Source organism: Gymnoscopelus braueri, assembly GCF_963280865.1.
Source record: "Gymnoscopelus braueri genome assembly, chromosome: 3".
Lineage (NCBI taxonomy): Eukaryota > Metazoa > Chordata > Actinopteri > Myctophiformes > Myctophidae > Gymnoscopelus > Gymnoscopelus braueri.
Window position 1 is genome coordinate 46033004 of NC_137612.1, and position 26447 is coordinate 46059450.

The following is a 26447-nucleotide window of genomic DNA, read 5'->3' on the forward strand; positions in this document are numbered from 1 at the left end:
TATGACTTAAAGTTTTATTGTCAAGTAAGACGCGTAATAATGTAACAAATGAAAAATAGTAGTGCATGGTGAAAATTCCCACAGTATTCATTATTATTATTATTATTATTATTATTATTTCCTTTTAAGAGTTTGAGCAGGGTCAGCGGTGTTCTATCGAGTCCAGAGAGGTCAAAGCCTCTCAAGCCCGACTTATACTTCATACTAGTCATACGACGTTGTCGCGCGCCAGAAACAGACGATCTATAAGCTCACAACACGTCGCATCCGTGACGTGTAGCGAGCTTATAGATTGGCTATTTACGCCGTGCGACATCGTGGTACGATGGAGCATAAATTGGGCATTGGCTGAACACAGAACACGCAGGCAGACGTACAGTACAGTATAGACAGCAGCTTATTACAGTAAGGCTTCATTTATATGCATCACACCAGGATTTCACTTATCAAAAAAACAACAGATCTACAAGCTAACAACGTGTTAGTTAGATTGTAGATCTGTTCGGTTTGGTTAAGCGACACCGTCGTAGTACAGACTATAGAATAGGCTTGAGGGTGGTGGTAAGTGATACCAATTTGATCCAATCAGGAGAGAGAACGTCTACATGATACAGGATAAACAAGTGAAATTTGAAGTGATGAAACAAAACAAAAAACAATAGCAGGCAAAATTGGAAATGGTACCCTGTAAAATTGAATCTGATTTGTTTGAGTTCTCGTTCCTGATTGGACGAAATTGGTATCGCAAACTGAAAATATATGTTCTGTTTATAGAGCCGTGGAGGCCCCTGTTATTGAACAAACACTCTATAGCAACAATTACTATCACAATATAGAGCTGTAACTTTTTGACAAAAAGTTGAAGCTTAAAAAAAAGTTTTTACAAAAACCTTTCCCTTATACTCCTTGTAATTTCAGACAGGTTGAGGCAGACAGCATCTCCAAGTGGAGGCCGGTTGACATTTTTACAAATTAATTTACAATACATTGTTACACTCAGATAAATGTCTTTTTTTGTGCGCACATTATTCTTAAAATAAGGACATAAAAATGCAAGGAAAAGCAAATGTAAATGTACCACCTAATTTGCATGACAATAACAGTTTGCATTTCGTTCTTTGTGACAAAACCCCTCACATTCTAGTTAAAACTAAGTCATCCTGCCTTTTGTCTTCTAGTCTATGCTATAACATTCATAGACGTTTTTTCCATTGCTCATTTTATATTTAAATAAATAAGACACATTTTTACGTTTGCACAGTGTAAAAAAAACATATTTTGGTTGTAATTGAGACCCTCCCTCAACAGCGTTAACAACTGGGTCCAACATGTTGAAAGTAGAACATTTAATTGACTCATTTCTAACCATAAAGTAATACACAGTGGTGGACAAAGTCCTCAACCCCAGTACTTGAGGCCAGCACTTTAACTAGAGTTAAAGTACCTTCTTTTAAAATTACTTAAAGCAATAGAACACTTTGGTAGAGGTTAGGGTTGAGTACTTTGTCATGATCTAATAATTAGTCCAATTGGCAAGATATATCACTCCGTTGCACAGCTGATTAGAAATTAATCATCCAAAAATGGCATCTCATTGACTTAAAACAGCTCTCAAAGTCTCACTTTTAGCATACAAATGAATGCGAAAAAGAGGATTCTGACAAATGTATAACATCACAAAACACAGTACAGAGAATGTTTTAAACAAACAATTATACTTCATGTTGATATAACTATTTGAAGAGCCTGTTCTACATTTTCAGAATCAGCTTTGTTTGAGTTATTTTGTGCACTAAATGGCTTTGGTAGCTGTTCTATCGTACAATGGAAGTCAATTAGACGCTATTTTTGGATGATTAATTCCTAATCAGCTGCGCAACGGAGTGACATTATGGACTCATTAAATCATGACAAGGTAAGAACACAAACCAAACCTCTACCAAAGTGTCCAATTGCATTAAGTACAGTACTCAAGTAAATGTACTTAGTTACTGTCCACAAATGGTAATACGCAAACCATCTTAAATATTACAGTAGAGCAGGACACTTGATGACAAAGCAAAGCTTTTAAATAACGTTGTGGCACATTAAAACATATAGAATGGCAGTGCTTTGTTACACATAAAGGCAAAGGGAACAAAAAGAAAAACAATTAAATGCTTTAGCCAGCATTGTCTGATTTGAGGAACCAGTTTAAAGACTTTCAACCTGGCATCCCTGTTTTTTTTTGTTTTTTTTTTAACATTAAAGGCGAAACATTTGTTTAAATATATTTTAAAAAATATAGAAAATTGCAGATCTACAAGCACACACCGTGTGCTTGTGCTCTCCTGTATCCTTGCTATTCTTTGAAATACACTAGTACACCGCCGTGCGTCTTAAGTAAAAAAAAATGCGTTTAAGTGGTTAATGTAATGCCCCAAAAGTCCAGAGTGAAACTTAGCTGGTGAAGCAGTGGTCCTCTTCCAGCGCTTTCTCACGCATCTCATGCAGAACGGGCGTGAGGATGGCTTTCAACGTGTCGTATAAATCCTGGTTCTTCTCTGATGCAATCTAGAGAGGGAACAGCAAAAACGTGACACTGTATGTTACTATACATACATACATACACCTTGAAATGCTCAGTCTTCATTTTAAGCTGCAATCCGAAACTTAGTTTAACTCTTTGACTGCCAATGACGAGATTTCTCGTCATATTTTGCAGTGGCTCACACACGCCAATGACGCAATTTTGTGTTTTCAGTGGTTTTACGATAGAGGGCGCTCTTCCGCAGCCTGTGAATGATCCCATGATCACCAAGCACGCCCAGAAATCCAGTGATTACAACTAAATGAAGCTGGTCTCGTTCAGTATTATAGGATTTATAAAAGTCAAATTTTCTCTGCTTTCTGTTGTTTTTGGCGAAAACAAGCCACATTCAACTGCCCATAACTATGGAATGGATTATCCCAACGGCATGCTCCTGTCGGGATAATCCCCCCCCCCCCCCCCAAGTAAGTAAGTCAGTCCAGTCCTTGATTCTAATTGGCTGAGTTCTGGGTAAAATACTCTATAAACACACACCTAGGACCTCACTGTGCCCACATCTTGTTTACAGTATTCATCGTTGTGCTCCATGGATATTTTACCGTTCACAATTTAGTTTGTCAAATGGCAAGGTAAGAGGAATGTTTTACAAATGACTTTAAAACAACGCAGATACCATGTAGCGTACTATGCCATCCACTCATTTATTGTAGACATTATTAGTGAAATTGCTATTAAAAACAGTTTTAATTGGGATACGTAACCATTTTAGAAAAGCAATAACCCACGCAAGGCCGTGGTATACCGTGATTTTAGAATGGCTAAGAGGGCCACACTGTAACAGCCAAATGTTCAAGTTCTTGTGGACGGCCATAGCTGAATGGGTTGAGAGGCCACCTGGGAAACAGAAGGTCCCAGGGTTGATTCCCGGCACCGGCAATGTGTCGAGGTGTCCCTGAGCAAGACACTTAACCCCTAACCTCTTCCCCCCTGCACTCAAGTCTGACCACTTGGGTAGCAATCGGATGGGAGAAGCTGAAAACTGAACTTCCCCCATGGGATGAAATAATATTATTATTGGGGTCGGATTAGCCGTTCCAAAATCCTTGGTAAACCATGGCCTGGTGTGGCTTATTGCAATATTTTAATAACTAGTGGAGGAATTGCCTCTTGGCTCAGTGTTAGAAATGTGATCTCTCATGTGGGAAACCTGAGTAGGACGTGGAAGTTACAGATTGCAGGTTTAATTTAACTCAAAGAGTTTACTGTGTCAGACCAAAGCAGTGAAGTTGTAGACATGATGCTTGTAGATGTGGTGATATGGAAACGCTCACCTTAGTAAACACCTTTATAGTTTGGTTGAGGAAAGAGTTCTCCACATCGGGGGGGATGGTCTGCAGATGCGCTGCACAGTCCAGGATACACAGTAAGGTCATCCTGTGTCCCTGTAGACAACACAATTAACACAACAACAACAATTCACTTACATTGTCTGTCTTGGAAAACTTCACACATAAAACCATTACCCAAAATCCAATGTCCAAAAGAACACAAGGATTTTAGACCCATAGCGCTCACTTCAGTGATTATGAAATCACTTGAAAGAATACTTTTACAACATCTCGTTCGTATAACTAAAGACAAATCCGATCCCCATCCGGTTGCATATAAGAAGGGCTGCGGTACAGAGGATGCGTGTCACACTAGTCCACTTAATTAAAAAACATCTGGACAAGTCTAATAAGAATCACGCAAGAGTGCTCTTTTTAGACTTCTCATCAGCTTTCAATACAATACAGTCTGATATTCTGGAGTTAAACACAGTACAGTTGGAACTGAATCCATATCCAATTCATAGGTATGCATCTTTTCTTAGAGTACAAAGGGTGAAAGGGAACAGAACCATCTCCTCAGCAGACACATACACCAGACCAATACATTCTAAAGTACTCTGATGATACTGTTATGATCTCTCTATTAGATAGTTCCAGTGAGTGTTGCCTAAAAGTCACAACTGTTGCAACAACTGAACATTTGTTCAAAGGTTGTTGAACAACCACTTCAGAGACTCTTACAGCTTCATATGATAACAGTATACTAAGGTTGGCATGGAATATCACTTCAAACTAGCCATGTTTTGAATGGGGAATATAAATTGCTACCTTCAGGAAGAAGATACAGCTTCCAAAGTTCAATACGGTCAGACTTAAGAATTCAACAGTCGATTTTGAGGCTACATTTAGAATCTGTCCAGGGGTACGCAGAACAATGGACATCATTGCTCTTGTCTTCATGTTTTTATGTATGTATGTTTTTGTTTGTTATGTCGAATGTGTGTATTATGTGTTGCATACAAGGCTGCTGTGCCGCAAGACCAATTTCAGTGAAAGCTCACAATAAATATCCTATCATCAAATAAAACTCAGGGCGCGTTGTGAGCTTGTACGGTACGTAATTTTTTAAAGCTTTCACATAAAAAGACATAACAGAAACATGGGGCTAGAGAGCATTTCCATCTGGACCCAATGCTGGCACACAGTACAACCCGAGTGAACATTTAACTGTCTGACTGTGAACCAAAACCAAAACACTGTAAGACAGCTATACCGTTTCCAGGGAGTCCAAAGCATGCTGGGGGTTGTAGTTCTTCTCTGTGAGGGCTTGGATGTCCTCGGTGCTGATCAGCGGGTCCCTGAGCTGTTCCAGCCAGGACCACATGAGACCGGATAGAACCAGAGCATCTCTCTCCATGGTCAGCCTGTCCCACGCTCCCTCCCTGGAGTTCAGCTCTGTCTGTGGACACAGAGACAACGCTACATGACCAGATAGAACCAGAGCATCTCTGTCCATGGCCAGCCTGTTAGCCTGGAATCCAGACTGAGACTGAGATATATATTTTCAAACATATTTGTCGTACGACGAAGTATATAGGGCAGCGATTCCCAACCTGTGGGCCGTGAGGATATTGCAAGTGGGCTCCAAAAATAAATGACAAAAAAAAACAAAAACAACATTGTATTTTTTCTTAAAAATCTTGAGTTTTCATTGTGATACCGATAAATAGGAACTTATAGTATACTACGTTGGGTCCACTGATCCAAGCTGGAACACAATCGCTTGATTGATCATTAAAATAAACACGCTCTGCAAATGTACGCCAGAATGCTTTCGAGATTTTCAGGTGGGTCCATGACCTGATAAGGTTGGGTTAATAGAGATTAAAGAATTTGGTTCCAAGTAGAGATGTGAAACGACTCATATTTTGCGAGTCGACGTGTCGAGGGCAATAATCGATGTGTCGATCGATTTTTTTAAAATTAATTAATTAATTAATTTAGCTGTGCAGCAGTTAAGTGGAGAGACTTAAGCTTTCCTTTAAGCGCCACAACTTCTGCAGCTGCACCCATCATGTTTAGAATTTGCATCAAAGCCCTAATGATAATAAAAATTACACTTTATTTTGTAAACTTGTGTTTATTAAACACTGAACACTTGTTTAATCCGTAGGCTACAGCAGCCTAACTAACGAGGCTGACGTTTGACAGCTGGAATAATGTCAGACTGAGCTCTCCGTCCCGATGCCAAATAATAATAGTAACAACACAACACGTTCAATATGTAGCTATATGGCCTCATATAAACTTTTATAACATCTTACCGGATCAAATGGGAATGGTCGCCGCCAGTTACTCCTACACGTAACCTCAGTAAAAAATGGGGGCGAGTGTGTTTTGGGGCAATCGTCCCGGTTACCTCAGCGTACGTTCTCTCTCTCGTGGCGCTGTCATTGTTTGGCGACAGGGCACGGTGTATTCTGAAAATGTTATCAGCTCACGGAAGCCTTTCCCCTCGACAACGCTAATAGTAGGCATAATATCTTCGGCTATCATCTTGGCTGTCAAATCAGTGATCTTTTCTGCCCGCCGGTCATCGACAACGGCGAGGTTTCACGGTGAAGTCTGCCATTCTGTTTTGCTTGGGTGAAGAGGCTTGGGACCGGGTGTCTCGCTTTAATATGATTTGGCATCACTGAACGACGAGTGATACGCATACTTTGTGTTGCAGAATTTGCATGGCACTGTTTTATCCCACACCTCACTCTTATGCTGCAATTTCCAAGCGGGCTCAACTCTATGGGGCTCAAGCTTGCACAAGCAGGACTAGCCAACTCACACACGACCATGCAGACCGGACAAACACAGACACACACACGTTCCTCTCTCATTTGGAAAATATTTGATCATTTATTTTTTGAACTGAACTGAACTGGCTATTTTGAAACAGTAACGTTTATATTAATGTTTTTGAACAAGCCATTACAAAACATACATTTTTATACAAAAAATATTTATTATAAAAAAATAAAAAATATATGTTCTATTTTTTGAGTCGTGACGAGCATAACTCGATATCGAGTCGACTTTCGGTCCCATCCCTAGTTCCAAGCCAAAGTTGAATGCATGGTTCAAAGAGGTGTCCTACCTGCCACGTGGTCACCTTGTAGCTCAGGTCCTGGTCTCTCAGGTCCATGGCCAGTGCTCTGGCTACCAGCAGACGCCTGGCCTCCGCTGTGAGCTCCGACTGTGACGTGATGAAGGGACCACTGGCCGCTCTCTCCCCGCATTCACCTCGCTCCCCGGCCACCACTCTCTCTGTGCATTTGCCTCGCTCCCCGTAGGTCTGTCACCATTACAAATTTAAGTTGACGATTAATTGTCACTCAAATAATTGCGTGTGTTTGGCATTGAACATTGGGACATATGAATACAAATACAATTTCTGTTTGCCTTTTAGGCTCCGTAATCAAAAATTGCACAGGGCAGATATGAAAAATAACTTAGATACAAAATAAATTATTGACATATTTAATAATTTTATACATGTAAATTACAGAAATAACTGATCTACAAGCTTACAACGCGTCACTTCATGACGCGTTGTAAGCCTGTAGATCAATGTAAATGTAGAAATATTGTTGCAAATGAGTTAAACCTTTTTGAAAACGGCCAATCTACAAGCTTGTCGAGCCAATCTATAATAAGCTCACTGCGCGTCGCATCGTGTGAGTGCCTCTGAGATGCAGTGGAGTAGAAGCATAAAGTATAAAACAATACTGTGGTAATCCACAGATAAAGTATAAACAAAAATAATAATAATTAAGTACAGTACTTGAGTAAATATACCTTCCTCCACTGACAATGGTATACAGTGTTTGGATTGGCATCAGTGTTTTGCAAGCCAGCAGGGTTGGCAGACATGGAGATTGGACCCTGACTGCTGCTATTAATGTCCTGAGTGGGCAGGTCCTGGCATGCGGTGTGGACGTGGTCCTGAGTGGGCAGGTCCTGGCATGCGGTGTGGACATGGTCCTGAGTGGGCAGGTCCTGGAATGCGGTGTGGACGTCGTCTGTAAGGCTGTTCACAGACCAGTAACCTCTGTTCAGCTGGTTGACTGGGAGCTGGCAGGCGTCCCATGCTCCTCGGCCCAGCTTGTACAGGGCCGAATCACTGTAGCTGAGGATCCGCTTGCCTGGAACGCAGGGGTGCAACAGTTGGTCGAACTAACCGATTTAATTGATTATGAAAAGTAATTGATAGTCGATAATCTAATAAAAATAGACTAATAATTGATCCCTATTTGGGCATGTCATTATACATTTAGATAAAAAAGTGCAAAAACATTCAAAACATTAAAAAAATTGTCACATCATGACGTGTTGTGAGCTTGTACATCAGCTATTTTCTCTGGCTTAAGTGGTTAATCAGACTAATCTTTGTAGTCAGTTATAAAACTATCTATAAAAACGTTGTTGCGTCAATTCATCGATATATAAGAAATAAAACAAATAATCAAAGAAAATGCATTCTGTATTATTACATTAATCGAATAAGTAATACAAAATGATTGATGGTTGCAGCAACCCTACCTGAAAGAAGACATGTCGGGGGGCTTTCTACATTCTGGAGTCTCCAGAGCGGGTCCAGCTCGTTGTCTCCACCAAGAGGCTGGCTGTGAAACGGAGCGGAGGTGCAGGGCGGAGGCACCGGGATGCCTTTAACCCTCATCTCCTTCCCCAGCTGCTGCAGTGCCTGCTGGGATACGGTCTTCTCCACCTCTGCCGTGAGGTCTGGAATCTCCAGCACCTAGATAGACATATGGATAGATAGATATAAACATGGATCCCACGGGGCAGATTCAGTCGCCAGAGGCAGAGCAGCAGTTAAAGAGAGTACAGGTACAGAGTAGAAGTAGTACAGTAAGATACAGCTAAGACTCTTAGCAGAGTAGCAACACAATAGTTAGTTGTTAAAGGAAGAAGCAACTCCACAGCTTGTAGATCTGCTATTTTTGGCTAATGTTCCCCCCAGAAAAGTGTTGCGAGGGCTCAAGTGGTTAATGTAATATAAAAAAGTCCCTATCACACAAAGATTTGCCGGCCCCCCTGCGGTATCTCTGAGGACCCCCTAGGGGTCCCGGACCCCCCGTCAAAGACCCCTGCCCTACGGTGTTACTTGAGGAACGTAAAAAACACAGCCGATCACCTCCTCCTCCACCGCAGGCTGCCGGTCGGCAGCGATGTCCAGCAGGAGGCCGCACGCCAGCTGCACGATCTTGGGCACGTTCTTCATCTTGCGCGCCTCGTAGCCGTGCAGCAGGTGGCGCTGGCGGGCCAGGTACTGCGGCAGGGTGACGGCACAGGCGTCGGGCTCGGCGGCGGGGAACACGCTCCGGAGCGGCACCAGGAAGCGGGCGAACTCGCGGACGCAGAGCAGCTGGCCGCGCGTCTGGATGGAGTTGGGACGCTTGGCGCGCACAAACAGGATGGCCTGGTCAGCGCTCATCCTGGATGTGAACACCAGGTAACACGCCAACAGCACACCTATAGGCAAGGCAAGGCAAGGGCAAGTTTATTTGTATAGCACATTTCAACAGTAAGTACGATTCAAAGTGCTTTACTTTTATTCCTCAACTTACAATTTGTTGCTATACAATTACAATACCAGCTGTTTTCAAACTTTTAAATTTCAAGGACCACCATAACTCTGAGTGTACAAATGGATCCAAATTGACCTCTAAGTTAAACCTAACCCTAAGTTAATACACATACATTTTCATGATTTAAAGAAAATAGCAGATCTACAAGCTATATCTGCTATTTTTGAATAGCCAAAGTGTAAAAAATAATGGTTGAAGTGGTTAAATCTAAAATGACACTACACTTTCTCAGTCTTAATGGGTTAATGAATGATGTGTGTTATCTTTCCAGACCTGTTCTTCCCAGACCAGCGTGGCAGTGGACGGCCATCTTGCCCTCCTGGATGGCGAAGGACATGACTTTGACCATGTCCAGGATGGTAGTCAGCGAGGCCACGCCGTAGTCCTTCCATCCAAAGTTATAGAAGTAAACTGGAAAAAAGGACAAAATAGTCAACATGCGGCTACATAATTGGTTCAATGAGCTTGTAGATCTGCTATTTTTTTTATTGACGAAGAATAAAATAGAGCTGAATGTATGTTTTGCAATAGTAATCTAAATCTGCAATATTTGCCTTTGTAGTGGAGTAGTAGTAGTAAAGTATTGAAAAAATGGACGTACTTAAGTACGGTAAAAGTATCTCAAAACTTTACTCAAGTACAGTACTTGTGTAAATGTACTTAGCTACTTTCCACCACTGAAACTAACCATGTCTTTCCCACCCTGTCGGTATGCATCTCGGACGGTGCTGATTCGACAGCATGGCCATCGCACCTCATTATGTCGGAGCCAACATTTGTATTGAGTCATCATGGGCCACAGGTACGCAGCTACGCATTCCTTCCCAACATGGGACGCTACAGGCTGCCACTTGGACACAAGTAAAAAGTGTCACTTTATCATTACGATCGTTGGGTAAATATTTTGATGAAGCACCGATAGCCATCCTCACAATATTGTCACAATATTGTCATTGGGATATTTGATTGTACGTTTGATTTGGCCCATAAATATGGCACAGCCCTAGAAGAGTTCAAAGCTCAGAGGACATACGGTGTGTAAAGCACGTAATCCCTTGAGGTAAGAGGAAAAACGCAAAGTGATCGTTCTACCAGGTGAATTATACATTAGATTACCTGAGATTAACTCTTCCCAGAAAGTCCTGGGGTCTCATTACAGCCTAAACCTCCTAATGCATTCATTCATTTATTGTCTCCGCCGAAGGTGGAGAATATGTTTTCGCTTTGTGTGAGCAAACATTGTTAGCCAAGCTAACATTGGGCAAGCTCCACGTGACACGTGTCAATTTGTTGACACCAATGCCTCTGATTGGCTAGAGGGACGCGTGACGAAATAAAATTCTATAAATAGGTGTGTCACTTCAAAAAGCCCCTACTTTTTGAAGTGAGGTAAAACAGGATCAATCAGACTTGATTGGAACAGTACCATCAGTAAGTCCAAGTCACCCGTCTGTGCGTGTGTGTTTCCCTCTGAGAACACCTAACATTGGTCAAGCAAAGGCGCAGAAGGCCAAAGCTAAGAAAGCATACTCATCTACAATTGTAACGTAGAAGAGGACTAGAGTTGAATTGATCCCACAACAAGACCGAAATCTTAATACGTATTAATATGTTGACACCAATGCCTTTGATTGGCTAGAGGAATGCATGACGAAATACAATTCTATAAATAGGTGTGTCACTTCAAAAAAACATTTACGTTTTTGAAGCGAGGTAAGACAGGATCAATCAGTCTTGATTGGAACAGTATCTTCTAGTCCAAATCACCCGTCCGTGCGTGTGTGTGTCCCTCTGAGAACACCTAACATTGGTCAAACAAAGGCGCAGAAGGCCAAAGCTGATCAAACACACCAATCAACTGCTGAAACTGTTCAAGACAATGAAGATGAAGAAGACAGACAAGTATTTGAACAAACCAGTCAATTATGACGACTCCCATATGATAGATTTTTAAATCATTTTTTTTTAAATAAATATTTCTTTAACATACACCTTTTTATTTAACTAAAATATATATCTTTTACTCTACTGTATCTCATTAGTTATTGCTATGATAATATAATTGCTATAGTCTGCTGGCGGAGACTTGTGCTCCGAGGAGCACATTTTCTAGTTGTTTCTTTATTTATCAGGGACTATGAACAATAAATACATTGCAAGAGAACTAGGAGTTCATTTATATGTGCAGCACCTGGGTGCGCATCATCGTTAGCACATAACTTCTGAGCATCAGAATGAAATCAATGGAAAATAGATTAAAACAGTCTAAGCATAATCACAGTAATGTTTCACATAATACGTTTAAAAGAAAACTACACTACACTACAAGGGTTAATGCCAATTGTGCGCAGCAACACCTAGTTTGGAGCATAACATCAATGTGCATAATAATTAAATAAATAAATACAATGACAAATACATGTGTAGAATTGTAATGTGTGTGAACTCTTTGATGGCCTATCAGTGGGCAAGGATGTTCCACAGACTAGCTAAACCCTGTAGACTGAAATTTGATACAACAGTGCCCTCTACTGGATGATCTTATTGAGCTTTTGTGCCAGTATTGGAGATTGTCACAAATCGTCTATACATGACTAATGGAATCTATCACAAAATGTCAAGGTGCAAGAAGAAAACATGTTTGCTGCTACTCACTCAGGCAAATCTTAAATTGACTGCAGCCAAACTATAATGAAGTGATTAAAAAAACATGTTCATTTATAGCAGTGATTCTCAACTTCTTTTCATTTCAAGGACCCACAGTTTGATATGCATTACGAGGTCTTCAACAGGGGGTCCGCGACCCCTAGGGGGTCCACGGAGGTACTGCAGGGGGTCCGCGAAATTGTTGTTTGATTAAAAAATATTCTTATTTGATTTTTTTTTTTACTTTTTTTCCCCCAAAATGTCAAATTGTCTTTAAACATAACATGAATCCATAGCAAACAGATAAATGGAGGCACAATGCACAATAACATGGTTTGTTTATACATATTTTGTAGAGCATTTTTATTTTGCACACCTACTGGGGCAGGTGCGTATAGGAGCAGGCAATATAAAACGCAATAGTATACATAAATATACAATATATGTGGTAGCCCCCCCTACCCTACGAGGTAGGGGGTCCCTGCTCCGTCTCCCCATCAGTTTGGGGGTCCCTGGCCTGAAAAGGTTGAAGACCCCTGCATTAGACCAGAGACCCCCATTTTATATTTTTTTTGTTTGTATCACTGGGATCCCCAATCTACACTGCAAAATCTTCCTCTTTAACCAAGGGTCCATTTGGTTCCATTTGTACAAAACTACATTCTCAGAGTTACCTTACAGTCCTGTAACCGTCCATTTGGACCCTTGGTGGTCCCCTGGCCCGACATTGAGAAACAGTGATTTTTATAGCACTTGCATCTCCATGTGCCTTCATGTAACCGACTGTATGACTGTCTGCTATAATGTCAGGTTTCAAGAGGTTTGTATTGGGTTTGGACTGAAAGTAAAAGAAGTGTTGAGAGGGTCAACTCGTTGTGCACACTGCTGTCTCCATTCAACAATTGAGGTAGATTAATTCTTTAAAGGTTTCATGACATTCACTTTTACACCACATTCAAAGTCTTTGTCCTGGTCCTTCAAAAGTGTACAAAAAGTTTTAAGTGAAAATTCCATTCCAGTGATCCATGGCAGGTGTTTTTCTCTCACATTTCTAAAGCCTTTTCAACTGCAATGAAAAAATAAATCTTTGCCTGCGGGTGTCGCTGGTGAGGGATTTTGCCTGTCAATCATCGCCTCTGCTCCGCCCCCCCCCAAAGGAAAGGATAGGGGAGGGGAGGGGCGAGGAGGAGAGTGGGCGGGATTAATCGACTGTGACCTCACTGTCGAAGGGCCAAGCTCAGATTACTTTTCAGCCTAATTATTCAGAAAACCCCAGACCACAGAAAATCCACTGAATGTTCTAAGTTCAGGTTTTTTGGGTGTAATTGAGGTCATAAAACCCCAAATAAAACATTGAAAATAAAAAAAGTGAAAATGAATGTCATGATACCTTTAATAACATGAAATGAATCATCACACAGTTGAAGGTTTACAACACTCTTTCAGAGAATGGCAGGACCGTTGGGACAATGGTAGGGGTGCCACTGCGAACTAATCTATTTAATCGATTTTAATAAAGTAATCGATTTTCAAAAACAGATCACAATGCTTGCAACGCAGGCGCTCACAACGTGTCTCACCTCGAAACGTTGTGAGCTTGCTATTTTTGCTCAACACTATTGTACAACAAAGGGCTTAAGTGGTTACGGACTTATTGATTTATTTGAATAGAAAAAAAAACTATTACATTTTTTTCACGTTGATTAGTTGATATGGGAAACTTTTTGGATACTCAAGCAATGTGACGAGGTGCAGAGCGTTTATGTTGCACTCGCACACTCACGTGTGGTGTTTTTCTCTGCTTGCTGAGAGCAGAAATCGGGCGTTTGGAAGTGTTTTCAGACGAGCGCCTTGGTGTTTTCACCCGGGGAAAAAACACCTTGGTGGTCACGGCCCCTTAACCCATTAAAACTGGGAAAGCATCTGTGTCATTTTAGATTTTTGCGATGGCTATTCAAAAATAGCAGATATACAAGCTCACAGTGCATACAGAGCTTGTACATCTGCTTTTTTTTTTTTACACAAATCTTCTGTTCTGGGGGTCCCTGGCACAAAACAGATGGGGGCCAAATATATATTAATTTGTGGGTCCTTGGCACAAAAAAAGTTTGAGAACTACTGATTTAGAAGGCATTGGTAGGTCTTAATGCGTTGATGATGATGATAATGTGCATGCGGACACACTCACTCCCAGCCTCCATGAAGGACTCAGCTCTGTAGGTGAAGCCACTCTCTGGTTCCAGTGTGTTGCCACAGCTAGCGTGCTCTCCGGGGCGCTGCAAGTTAATCACCGTCTTCAAACCACACCTGTGTGCAGGAGGGGGAAATGACCATGTCATGTCAGCATTATATCCACACTCTCTGGGGAACAGACTAGGTTGTGTCATTTGTCACGTTCCCAGGGGCTTCATTAGAGAGGCTTAGCCTTGGGTCTATCCAGCAGCATTGGGTTCTAGAAATATATTTGTCCAGCTACTGACTACCTGCTTCTTAAAGATTTAAAGTTTTTTACCCCACTTCACCTCTGAATTTATACCTGTTTTTAAAGTGTCACCCTTGCTTTAAGATGATAGTTGATGGTCTGTGCATGTGTCCATTCATATATCCATTGGTCACATCTATATTGCATAATGCACTGGTGGTGATAGATTGTACGTTCATACTTATATTAATTGATAGAATATATACGTTAATGCTCTGATGAAGTCTCTTGGTCAAAACGTAACCCTGTGCAGATGTCTGGTGTCAGATTCTATGATCATATTTATGTCATCGTATTATCTCTGCACTCTTACGTGTACCTAGCTGCATTTCATGTTTACTGCTGTTGTTGCTATGACCACTGAATTTCCCACTGGGGATAAAAAAAAAGGTTTCCCTCATCAGATCTATGTAGAACTAGAAAGGTGCGCTCCATAGAGCAGGGATCTCCGGTAGGATGCATGTCCTACCAGCCTCCATCTTTCTGTCTGTCTGGGGGACTAAGTTCCAATCTTTAGACAGTGATCTAAAAGTAGTGCGGCATGTAGGACTGTCACGATCATGACATTTTACTTGACGATTCATTGTTGCATGATTAATGATTTAATTGTCTTTTAGTATATATAAATCTAAAGTACTTTTCTGTGTGCCTTTTAGGCTTTGTAAAGAAAAATTGCACAGGGCAGATATGACAGATAACTTAAATACACACAGAAATGACTGACAATGACTTGTACCAATAATAAAAACATATATAATGCGGACAAAACAGGCCATACAGTATATTGGAAGGCCAAATAGGAGGTTTATGGATGACGTGAGAAAGGTGGCAGGAGGGAGTCAGAGAGGAAGACACAGAAAACAGAACCAGATGGAAACAGATGATCCGCTGTGGCGGCGGATTAGCTGAAAGAAGAGATACTTATCTACAAGCTCACGCTTTTAGATCAGTGATTTTGGAATATGTTTGACTAATGTTCTCTTATTGAGTTTCTTTGCCTTCTGGCAGCGTGCACAATAAATATAACACTGATATGACACCTTCTAGTTCGTTTGCAAGATCAGACAGACAGACAGACAGACAGACAGACACACCGCCGAAAACATAAACTTCTCCCCTGAGGGTGATAAGATCATTATAATTCAAATGTTATTTTTCAAAACAAAACTTGTTTGTAAGAGAATAGAAAACTTTACCTTTGGAATTGTTGGATTATATTATATTTCTCCATAATCTCAGTGGAAGGCCTTGCCATAGCCAGCAAGTTGTCAGTGATCCTGGAGAAAGAGATGAATAGGTCACTCAAACACACACACTACATGCAAAGTTAGTAAGTAATCATTAATAATAATATTAATGACCAAATATTCAAAGTAAGTGATGTATTTATTTATGTATTATATCAGTCATTGCTATAAAGTGTTTGTTCAGTAACAGGGTTGAAAAGGCATTTTCAGGTCGGGATACCAATTTGACCCAATCAGGAGAAACAACTCACACAGGACACAGGATAAACGAGTGAAATTGGAAGTGATGATACAAAGAAATGAGCAGACAAAATTGGAACGGGAACACTATAAAATGTCAGCTGATAAATGGGTTCTCTCTCCTGATTGGATGAAATTGGCAACGAATCAGAAAATGTATTTTCTGTTTATTTAAGAGCTGGAGAGATGGGGATTTGTTACTGAACAAACACTCTATAGCGATGGTTACTCTCACTAACTTTAACACAAAAAAAACGTTTACTTTTAACCATAATATATCACTTACAGCACCGTTGCCGAGACTTTGGCCCGATTTATATTTGACAATGCATGCCGGTGTCAATCTCCAAAAATAGCCGATCTACAAGCTCACTACGCGTCGCATTGCGAGCTTGTAGATCTAATATTTTCAGCCTCCTTTCACTTTCAGCTCACCAGGATGAGTAAAGTCCTTTTATGGCTTGCTCCTCATCGCTCCAGCGAGAGGGGTTCTCGTATTTACAGGCCCTGCCTCCGCACGCCATGGAGCACTGCATGTGTCCAGGGATCACATGACGCAGTCTCTCCCCCACCTTGGTGTATTTGGCTGTGGGGACCCTGGCGTTGGCTGGGGACAAGAGGAGACAAAACAACATGTATTTATTTTTTATGGTAATTATTTTTTTAGCCAAGGGATGAGGGTACATTGGGAGAAGGATGCTGAGGATGGAGCTGCCAGGTAAGAGGAGAAGAGGAAGGCCAAACAGGAGGTTACTGGAAACAGATGATCCGCTGTGGCGATTGGGAATTAGCCGATAGAAGAAGAAGTCGCTATGACAATGAATTCCTCCCATTGTTTGTAATTGTCACTGCTGTTGTACCCTACTGACTCACCTGCCAGTGAGGATCCCCCACCGGGAGGACGTAGCGCCTCCGTTCTACTCCTCCCGTTCAACATTCCCCGCTGACAAGCTCCGCCGCCCATTCCATCGGAGTATGTGAAGTGACAAATATCTCCCTCTCGCCCAGCTTCCCTCCCCCGAACGCAGCTAATTGTGTTCATATAGAGTAGACGTTCGTCCAAACCGGGTGCACCGCGGTGGATTCAAAGACTCTACCCTTAGACCCTACGATGGTGGGCAGTACATTACCCCCTTTGTCTCAGGGCCACCTGAGTGCCCCTGAGACAAATGCTCACTGCTCTTTGTCTGAGCTGACATTTCACCTTGAATCTCAAGTTAACTCTTGGTGAACATCTCCTCTGTCTGTCGCTAACTAATTCATCAGTGACACAGTTCCTGCAGCTGTCATTACATCTGCTGACCCAGCGTTCTGCGGGATCTAGGGCCGCAACAGTTAATCAAACTAATAGATTTCATTGATTATAAGAAAATCTATGATTTTAATAATGTAATCAATTAAAAAAATACTAAAAATACCCAATCAACAAGACACTGTGAGCTGGTAAATCAGCTATGTTCATTATTTTTGCTTATTGTTTTGGATAGGATAATAGAGACAATAATCAATAATTGCAGCACCAGTGGGAACCCTGACCTGCATGTTTTTCTAAAGGTCAAACATGTAATTAGTATCTGAACACACACACACAACACCCACGAAATGACTGTCCATGTAAGCTTTGTTTGTCTGTCTGACACGCACGCACACACACACGCACACACACACACACACACGGACGCATGCATGCACGCACGCACGCACTCGCACGCGCGAGTGGTCTCTTCCATGATGACAATGCCCCCATGCACAGGGCACGAGGGGCCACTCAAAAAGTATGAAATTGATGTGAATCAGTTTCAAGTTTCACATTTATTAGAAGACATCATTGCATATTGTATAACAGTATGAATTATGATGTTTCTTACAGATTCAAGAGGACCACTTGAAGATAACATTTAAAAAAAACAAATCATCAAATATCAAAACACATCAAACAATAAAAAACGTTTCTATTACTTCTGGTAAAGTTTGTATGCTCTTGGGAGGAAAAACATCTGGTGCCTTTGTGTGTGACTAACAGGTTGTGTGAGTGTCCCGTCCTCCCATTTCTTAAATTGTAGCGCTTTGTGTTTGCAGACAGGCTCTGGATCATTGGACTGGTCCCTTTTGTCAGTAGTCGATTGAATTCTCTTTGAGCGGCCTCCTCTCTTCTCGCCTCCCGAGTAGGGATGGAATTAGTTGGTATCCCAATGATGCAGCAGCACCTTCTCTGCAGACTTTCCAGATCCTGGATCAAGTGTTTTGGGAGGCCGGCCTAAATAAAACAGGTGAAGCGTATTCCAGCACTGGTCTGATGAAGGTCACGTATATAATGAACCCTTGGCTGAGCCTTCTTCAGCATAAACTGAACCTGTGCATCCCATTTCAGGTCAGAGGAGAGCTGCATTCCACCAAGGAGCTTGAACGTATCCACCCTCTCTACTGCTTGGTTGTTCAAAACGATAGGAGGAGGTATTGCTCTGTTTTGAGGCTCCCTGAGACTAATAACTAGGGCTGTGAATCTTCTGCTATCTCACGATTCGATTCCGATTCTTGGGGTCACGATTTTTTTAAAACAAACAATTCTCGATTCAAAAGTGATTAATTCCGATTCAAACGATTCTCGATTCAAAACGATTCTCGATTCAAAACGATTCTTGATTCAAAACATAGGATTTCAGGATCTACTCCAATCTGCTGCATGAGAACAGAGTACATTTATGTAGCTTTTATAATTGTAAAGGTTTTATCAACTGATAATAATGTAAACACACAAAGGTAAATCCAAGATCCTCCTTTTTTAATCGATTTTTTTTTAAATGAGAATCGATTCTGAATCGTCCAACAGTAGAATCGCGATTCGTATTTGAATCGATTTTTTCCAACACCCCTACTAATAACCCTTTGTTTTTACAGCATTGGCTGCAAGGCAGTAGGTCTGACTCCAGGCTGTAACTGCATCCAGGGGCGGCTTAACCCTTCGTGGTGCCCGGTGCTACGGCGCGACTCAGTCTTTAATAAATCGAAAATCAATTTTCAGGTGTGTTACAAATTCCAGCAATCAGGAGAGAGTACCCATTTATCAGCTAAAATTTTTATAGTGTTCCAGTTACAATTTTGTCTCATCACTTCTTTGTGTCATCACTTCCAATTTAATTTCACTCGTTTATCCTGTATCCTGTGTGAGTCCTCTCTCTTGATCAGAGATAAAAATTGGTATTCCGACATGAAAATGGATTTTCTGTTTACTAAAGAGCTGGAGAGACAGGTCAGAGGAGAGCAGGGGTCTTCAATGTTTTTCAGGCCAAGGACCCCTTAGCTGAGAGAGATGAAGCAGGGCCCCCTTGCAGATTCAACTTTTTCATAGATTTCATAGATAGCTTCATAGATTTGTTTGACAGCACTATCATCAGTTTTGCGTAAATTAATGTTTGTTTGTTTACACATTATCTTTTCTAATAATGTGTTGCCACTTAAACCCTCAAAACTTAGTAAACATTTCCCTTTTATACAAAATCCCTTCACCGAAAATACACAACGTGTCTATGACTCGTTGTGAGCTTGTAGATCGGCTATTATCGGTGAATGTTCCCCCCAGAATAGTGATGCTGTAATGTAAAAAAAAAGATTTGGTGGCCCCCCTGTAGTAACTCTGGGGACCCCCTATTGAAGAATGTATTTGGCCAGACCCCATCAGATTTTTTTTTTTGGCAGTGATCCCCATATAAAGATGAGTTGTAAAATGTACCAAAAACATTCCAGCTTTGTAAAAAACTAAAATTCCACGATTTTGGGAAAATAGACGATCTACAAGCTTGTAGATCGACTATTTTCAAATAGCCAATGTATATACTGTAGGGTTAACTGTAAGTGGTTAAACTGAAGCAAACCCAAATAAGCAACTACACTTTAGAAACAAGCCCAAAAAAACGCAACCCGCAACTTCCAATATTTAACTACACAGGAAAACGAGCCGAAAGTCGTTTATGCAGCAATAAGCAGACATGGCAACACTGCCTGTTGCTCGTTGTGTTTTCCTACCTGCCTCTAGGCCTGTCACAATTATTACATAATCGTCCAATCGCAATTATTTGAGATAATCGCAAGTATTTTTGCATAATCGTCATAATCGTTTCCATGTTGAAAAATGTTCACATTTCCGAATATAAAAAAAAAAGCAGAAATAGCTGATCTACAAGCTTACATCTTGTAGATCAGCTATTTCTGCTATTTCTACACGTATACAATTATTAAATATGTCAATAATTTCTTTGTATATTGAAGTTATTTGTCATATCTGCCCTATGGAATGTATTATTACGAAGCCTAAATGGCAAACAGAAATAAAACATGTATTCATATGTTCCAATGTTCAATCAAATCGCTAATCGCAATTATTTGAGTGACAATTCATCGTCAACTTAAATGTGAAATGGTGACAGCCCTACCTGCCTCCATGTCCTCCGTGCTGCTCTGCCCTCCGCAGGCTCCAGAGCTGGTGTAGGACAGGCCAGTCAGCAGACTGACACCAGCTGCCATGGCCGGTGCTGCGAGGTAAGGGGAATAAACATTGTGTCAAAAGATGGGGGGAAAAAAATATTGAGTCGGCGATCAGACGCTAAAGGTGTGCTGCTGATAAATCAAACAATGAAGAGTTTTAGAGGCAGCAGCAGGAGTGCTGTTGCCAGGCAGGGGAGCTGCTCTAGGGAGGAACCACTATGCCACTGACTCATGTGTCACTCTGGACAGACACTTTACCTTTGGGAGTGCATGGGCGTACCATGACACAGATAAGATATGACTATCTACAGGATGAAGGGATCAATGCAAACTGACACTGTTTTAATTAAAGACGTTCAACCCCTTGGTTCCTGATTCTACTTACGTACTTAAGCTCACTTGTAGATCTGCTATTTTTTTTTGCTATTTTCGACATACAACAAAGTAGGGTTTGAGTGATAAACTTAAAAAAGCATGTGCCTGCACTAGGGCTGCTACGTATCGATTATGTTATTAACGAATATTGTATCGATTACCTTTTTGCTTAATCGCATAACCGGGTTTTTTGAATATTTTTTTAAAAATTTTTTAAGTGTTTAATATATCAATGATTCGTTTAACCACTTAATCGCACCACTGTGTCGTGCAAGAATAATGAAAGTAGCCGATCTACAATCAGATATTTTGTTTACCATTTATTTTTATTTTTTGAAACTTTTCACCTACAATAAAATGCCCAAAATAGAGGTGGATTATTAATTGATAATATTATTACAGTATAGATTGCTTTTATGATCAATTAAATCAATTAGTATTAGTTCAAGTAACTTTTGCACCCCTACTGGGAACTCCCAAGCTTGCATTATACACCGTCTCCACACACATTCAACACATTAAATGTACAGTACAGTATGAATGATTGATGTGACCACAGTTATTATTAGCTGGGTGTATTGTGTTGCTTCTTGGCTTACATGTGATTTATTACAGCTCATGTGACTGTAGTGCCATCATGTAAGACACTGCGCTGACACACTGAGTGAGGCTTTATCTCATCATGTTACACCAACAGCCCTAATGAGGATTATGGTCCTACAGTGTTGTTACCCAAGTGTGACACTTCACTAGGGGCGCAAAAGTTAATCAGCCTAATACATTTTTAATCGATTATAAAAATCGATCATTTCTTCTTTTTTGAGAAGCATAAGAGGCTGTGTCCACAGAAAGTGTGGTTTTGATCTGCCAGCTCCTCTCAGCCATGTATTTCTATGGTAAAGATGCCAGCTCCTCTCAGCCATGTATTTCTATGGTAAAGATGCCAGCTCCTCTCAGCCATGTATTTCTATGGTAAAGATGCCAGCTCCTCTCAGCCATGTATTTCTATGGTAAAGATGCGCTCGAGCATTGCGCTTCCGCGCTCTAAGCGCCCAAGCAGACAATAGTTCAACTTTAGGAGAGGAGAGACGGTCATTTGATCCTCCTGATTGTGTGGGACAACCCAGAAGATGTACGAGCCAACGTTGAATCATTACCACAACCATGAAAAGTCCCTGTTTACGTTGTTTTAACTAAACTATTTGTGCTAATAATGTTCTATTCCTTGCTGGATCGTCTTGGTTTTGTTTGTCAGTTTGCTCCTGTTCAGTTAAGTTTTAGTTAAGAGTATGTGTGTGAGTTTGTGAACTTTGTGTGACTGTGTTCTGTACTGTACTGTTGTTAAGTATTTTTAGTTAAGTCTTTGGCCTATAACTCCTGAACCGTAGGGTGTGTTCTTTGTGGTCACGTGATCATGATGTATCTGTCAGATTTAGCAAGTTCCATTCCAGGCTATTGACTATAACTGCCTAACAAACTTTGCCTGCCCTGGCTAGGCAACCTGGCCTGGCGAGGATCTGTGCTCCAAGGAGCGCACTTTTCTTGTCAACTTTATGAAGAGTACCTTGGACTCATTTTAGTTTTTGATTGGATGTTTTGTCCCCTTTTCAGAACTAAAGAGGTTTTTGATTGGATGTTTTGTCCCATTTTTAGAACTAAAGAGGTTTTTGATTGGATGTTTTGTCCTCTTTTTAGAACCAAAGAGTACCTTCTATCAACTCTTCACAAGACTTGAACGCTGTATCCCTTCCTTTTGTCTATTTTATAGTTGGATTAACTGTTGCTCCCCAAAAGCATAACATGACTGACATTCACTGTGATGTTGTTCCATCAGTGGATATGAAGGCGGTGAGTGCTGTTTACACATGATAGCTGTGAGTCAACGTGTGTGGGATGTGACAGCCACTAGAAACAAAGGACACACAGCGACACAGGTACCAGGAGGTGGCACGTTGAACATCATGTTTACAGTATGATATTTATGAAGAATTGTTTAAAGTCTTAGTATACAACTTTGTCCTGTGTTTACATAACAAAACAATAAATACATTCTTTACCAATCATTTCCCTCTATACCAGCAATTTTGGTTTGTTTGTTTTGGAAGACGGTAAATTTAAAATGCAACACTATTAACAGTATTATGAGAGATAAAAACCTGCTGTTTTTGCATTTGATAAGGTTAACCAAGACACCATGGAGAAGATGTTGCTCTCTCTTTCAGATGACACATCCCCTGGTGTAATAGATAACCTGGATGGAAAAGTGTTTAAGGTTGCAGCTAGGCTGCTTTCTAAACCAATATTGCACATTTTAAATCGATGCATAGTGCATATAGTGGGACCTGTCCGGAGCCATGGAAAGAGTCTAAAAATCATACCCTTACCCAAAGTATTACTATTAGTATACTCCCTGTGCTTAGTAAAATGCTTGAGAAAATGACAGTAAATTAATTGGGGATGTGCTCCTGGATTATACTGTTGCTTTTGATGTCATTAACCATAGAATTCTTATCTTATATAGGTTTTTCACCCTTATCACTGACTCGGATAATAATTAATGGTAGTTTTCTTGCCAGTGGGAATATGTCTTGCGGCGTTCTGCAGAATTATTTGGGTCCAGTGGCTGATAACTGCTGCTATAGTATAGATAGAGGGACATGGGTAAAAAAAATAAGTATGTTATGTAAACACAGGGCAAGGTTACATATACTATGTCTTTAAAAAGGTGGGTATTTTCCCCCCTTTCTTTCATGTAAACACATGGTAAAGTTACATGATGCCTTTACCAAAACAATAATATTCTAAGAAAACAATATCACTATTACACCACCTTCAAACTTGCACTTGCTGATGGGTCCACAAATGGATGACTGCAGGATGCACAGCTGTCTATTTGTGGGACATTGATTTGTGCCATGCTATATATTTAATTTTGTTTATATATTATTTTTTGTTTATCATATCTATCATGTATATACACATATACATAGACACACAAACACCATGAATGTAATTGATTGTGTAATACAGACAGTATGCAGAAGCAGCCACAAACCAATAAGATGAGGGGGTGCTGATGCTGCATGCTAACACACTAGCACCAGCATGCTAGCTTATTTATGGTCAAGAGGAGAGTTCACAACTTCCCATGGGCCGAACGGACGGCTCGCGCTGTGAGTGGCTGGTGGCGTTTCCGTGGCGTCCGCGACTTCTCTCGTTATCAGCGGTTGTCCTGTCAACGAGCCAGCCAATTGCAACGCGACCGTCGCTACGGGCTATGGGAAAAGATACGGTCCAACCCTCCTCCTGTTAGCTGCTAGGCTAGCCGGAGCGGGCCTTATAAAACCTTACCTTGTTCTCGTCGTCGTGTCCGCGTGAGGTTTCTAACATGGTCCGTTTACATCTATCTAAAGTCGTGGTGATGCCACGTTGTCAAATTAATATTATCCATTTTAAATTTGCGAGGAAATCATCCCGTAGTCGTGTCCATTTGGTCAGCTAGCTGAGCTAGCAGCTAGCCACAGTTGCAGCCTGAGTTGTACTTGGTCGCGCGCCGTGCCGCGCGCTGAAAACAGCCGATCTACAAGCTCACAACGCGTCTTGCTGCGGCGCGTTGAGAGCTTGTAGATCGCTTATTTTCGCTACTTTGGTACACGTTCCAGGGGCGGCATATGTCATTTGACCACACCCAGTTGTTCCATCCACCTACATCCAAACCCACACTGTGGTGGAAAGTAACTTAGTGCATAACTCAAGTAAAGTACCATTTAGAGATGTTGTTACTTTACATTTTTTATACACTACTACTACATCTCAGAGACAAATGTTGTAGTACATTTTACTAAATGGCAATCATTTGATAACTTTAGTTAAGGCTTACTTTAGTTTGCAGATTTAGATAATTCATTACCAGCTTAACATTTATAGTCCAATTGTGTCTTTTGTTTTGTTTTGTTTTGTTTTGTTTCATCACTTCTAATTGCTCTTGATTATCTTGTATCCCAGTGGTTTTCAACCCTTTTATTTCAAGGGCCATTATGTATTCGGCATTTGAGCCACGGACCACTATTGGATGAGATTTAGACACTCAGACCCAAGACTTAGAATATTTTGTTATCGTTGAATACGATTTGGTTATTAGATGTGGGACCATAGGAGAGATAACAGGCAAACGTTGATCAAAATAACAATTATTTAATTAAGTAATAGATGTTTAACAATAATTTAACTCTTACGGTCCATTTGGTTTCATTTTACGCTCTCAAGGGTCCATTTGGTTACCAACTCTCCATCATTCAGCTGGAACCCCCTCAAGGACCACTGGGGGTCCCCGACCACTGCTTGAGAACCACTGGTGTATCCTGTATGAGTTCTCTCTCCTGGTTGGACGTATGTGTAGTTGGTATCCCAACCTGAACATTTATTTTCTCTTACTAAAGAGCTGGAAAGTCAGGGAGACCCTGTTACTGAACAAACATAGCAACTACCATAATATAGAACTATTTAACACTATTTAAAAAAGAAGAAAAAAGATCACTTCTTACACCACCTTTAACATCTTCCCTCACCTTTACCATTATTATTGATGAACACAATCCATTACTAACTGGATCTAGCATTACTAACGATTGAGATTGAAATTTGTATTAGGCAAAAGAATGTAAAACAACACAGTTACATTTATAATACTTTTGTCTAAAAGGTCCGACTTGAATTAATTTCATAGACATATATAGTAGCAACCAAACAGTTCAAAAATCTACATAAAAATACAGATCACAAAGCGATGCTTGTAGATCAGCTATTTTCAAGAGATTTTTATACATTTGAAAACTTGAAAACTTCTGTATAATGATTACTTTTACTTTTGGTACTTCCAGTACATTTTGATGCCAATACTTTTGTACTTTTACTTACATTTTGAATTCCGGACTTTTACTTGTAACAGAGTATTTCTATATTGCAGTATTGATACTTTTACTTACGTAAAAAATTCTTTTCCACCACAAGACCCCTGGGGGTCACCGGACTCAGGAGCAGTGGATCATTTAGGCTAGAGTAGGCTAAACCTTCCTAACTGTACTGCTGGCTATTGTGCACATTTTATAGATAGGCCTATAGAATATGCCTGGATTATGGTTTTATTGTGTGTCATTGTCTCTGCAGGTTCTCAAGGTGGGGTCCAGGGACCCCCAGGGGTCCTTGGTGGGGTTCCAGGGGGTCCCCAGCTAAATGTGTTAATACAGCATCACAATCATTTTAACCCCTTTATCCATTTATACGTTGTCAAAAATAGCAGATATACAAGCTCACAAGCTGCTATTTTCCAAGATCTTTAGAAAATATTTGGGACATTTTGAATTATTTAGATTTTTTTAAAACATAAATCTTCTCTTCTGGGGGTCCCTGGCACAAAACCTTTTCAGATGGGGGTGTGCGGCCAATTTTGAG

General features: G+C 40.8%; 1 protein-coding gene across 1 annotated transcript; it reads right to left on the minus strand.

Moving 5' to 3' along the window:
• Positions 1–24654, minus strand: LOC308082567 (protein tyrosine phosphatase domain-containing protein 1-like). Its single transcript, XM_080424388.1, has 13 exons — positions 24348–24654; positions 20570–20668; positions 16575–16746; positions 15849–15929; positions 14359–14477; positions 9798–9935; positions 9071–9408; positions 8455–8671; positions 7711–8057; positions 7010–7207; positions 5135–5320; positions 3862–3972; positions 1–2553 (listed from the first exon to the last, which is right to left on the minus strand). Exons 2-13 carry the CDS (start codon positions 20658–20660, stop codon positions 2440–2442), a joined length of 2112 nt encoding a protein of 703 aa, XP_080280514.1. The 5' UTR covers positions 20661–20668; positions 24348–24654; the 3' UTR covers positions 1–2439.
• Positions 24655–26447: the final 1793 nt, after the last annotated feature.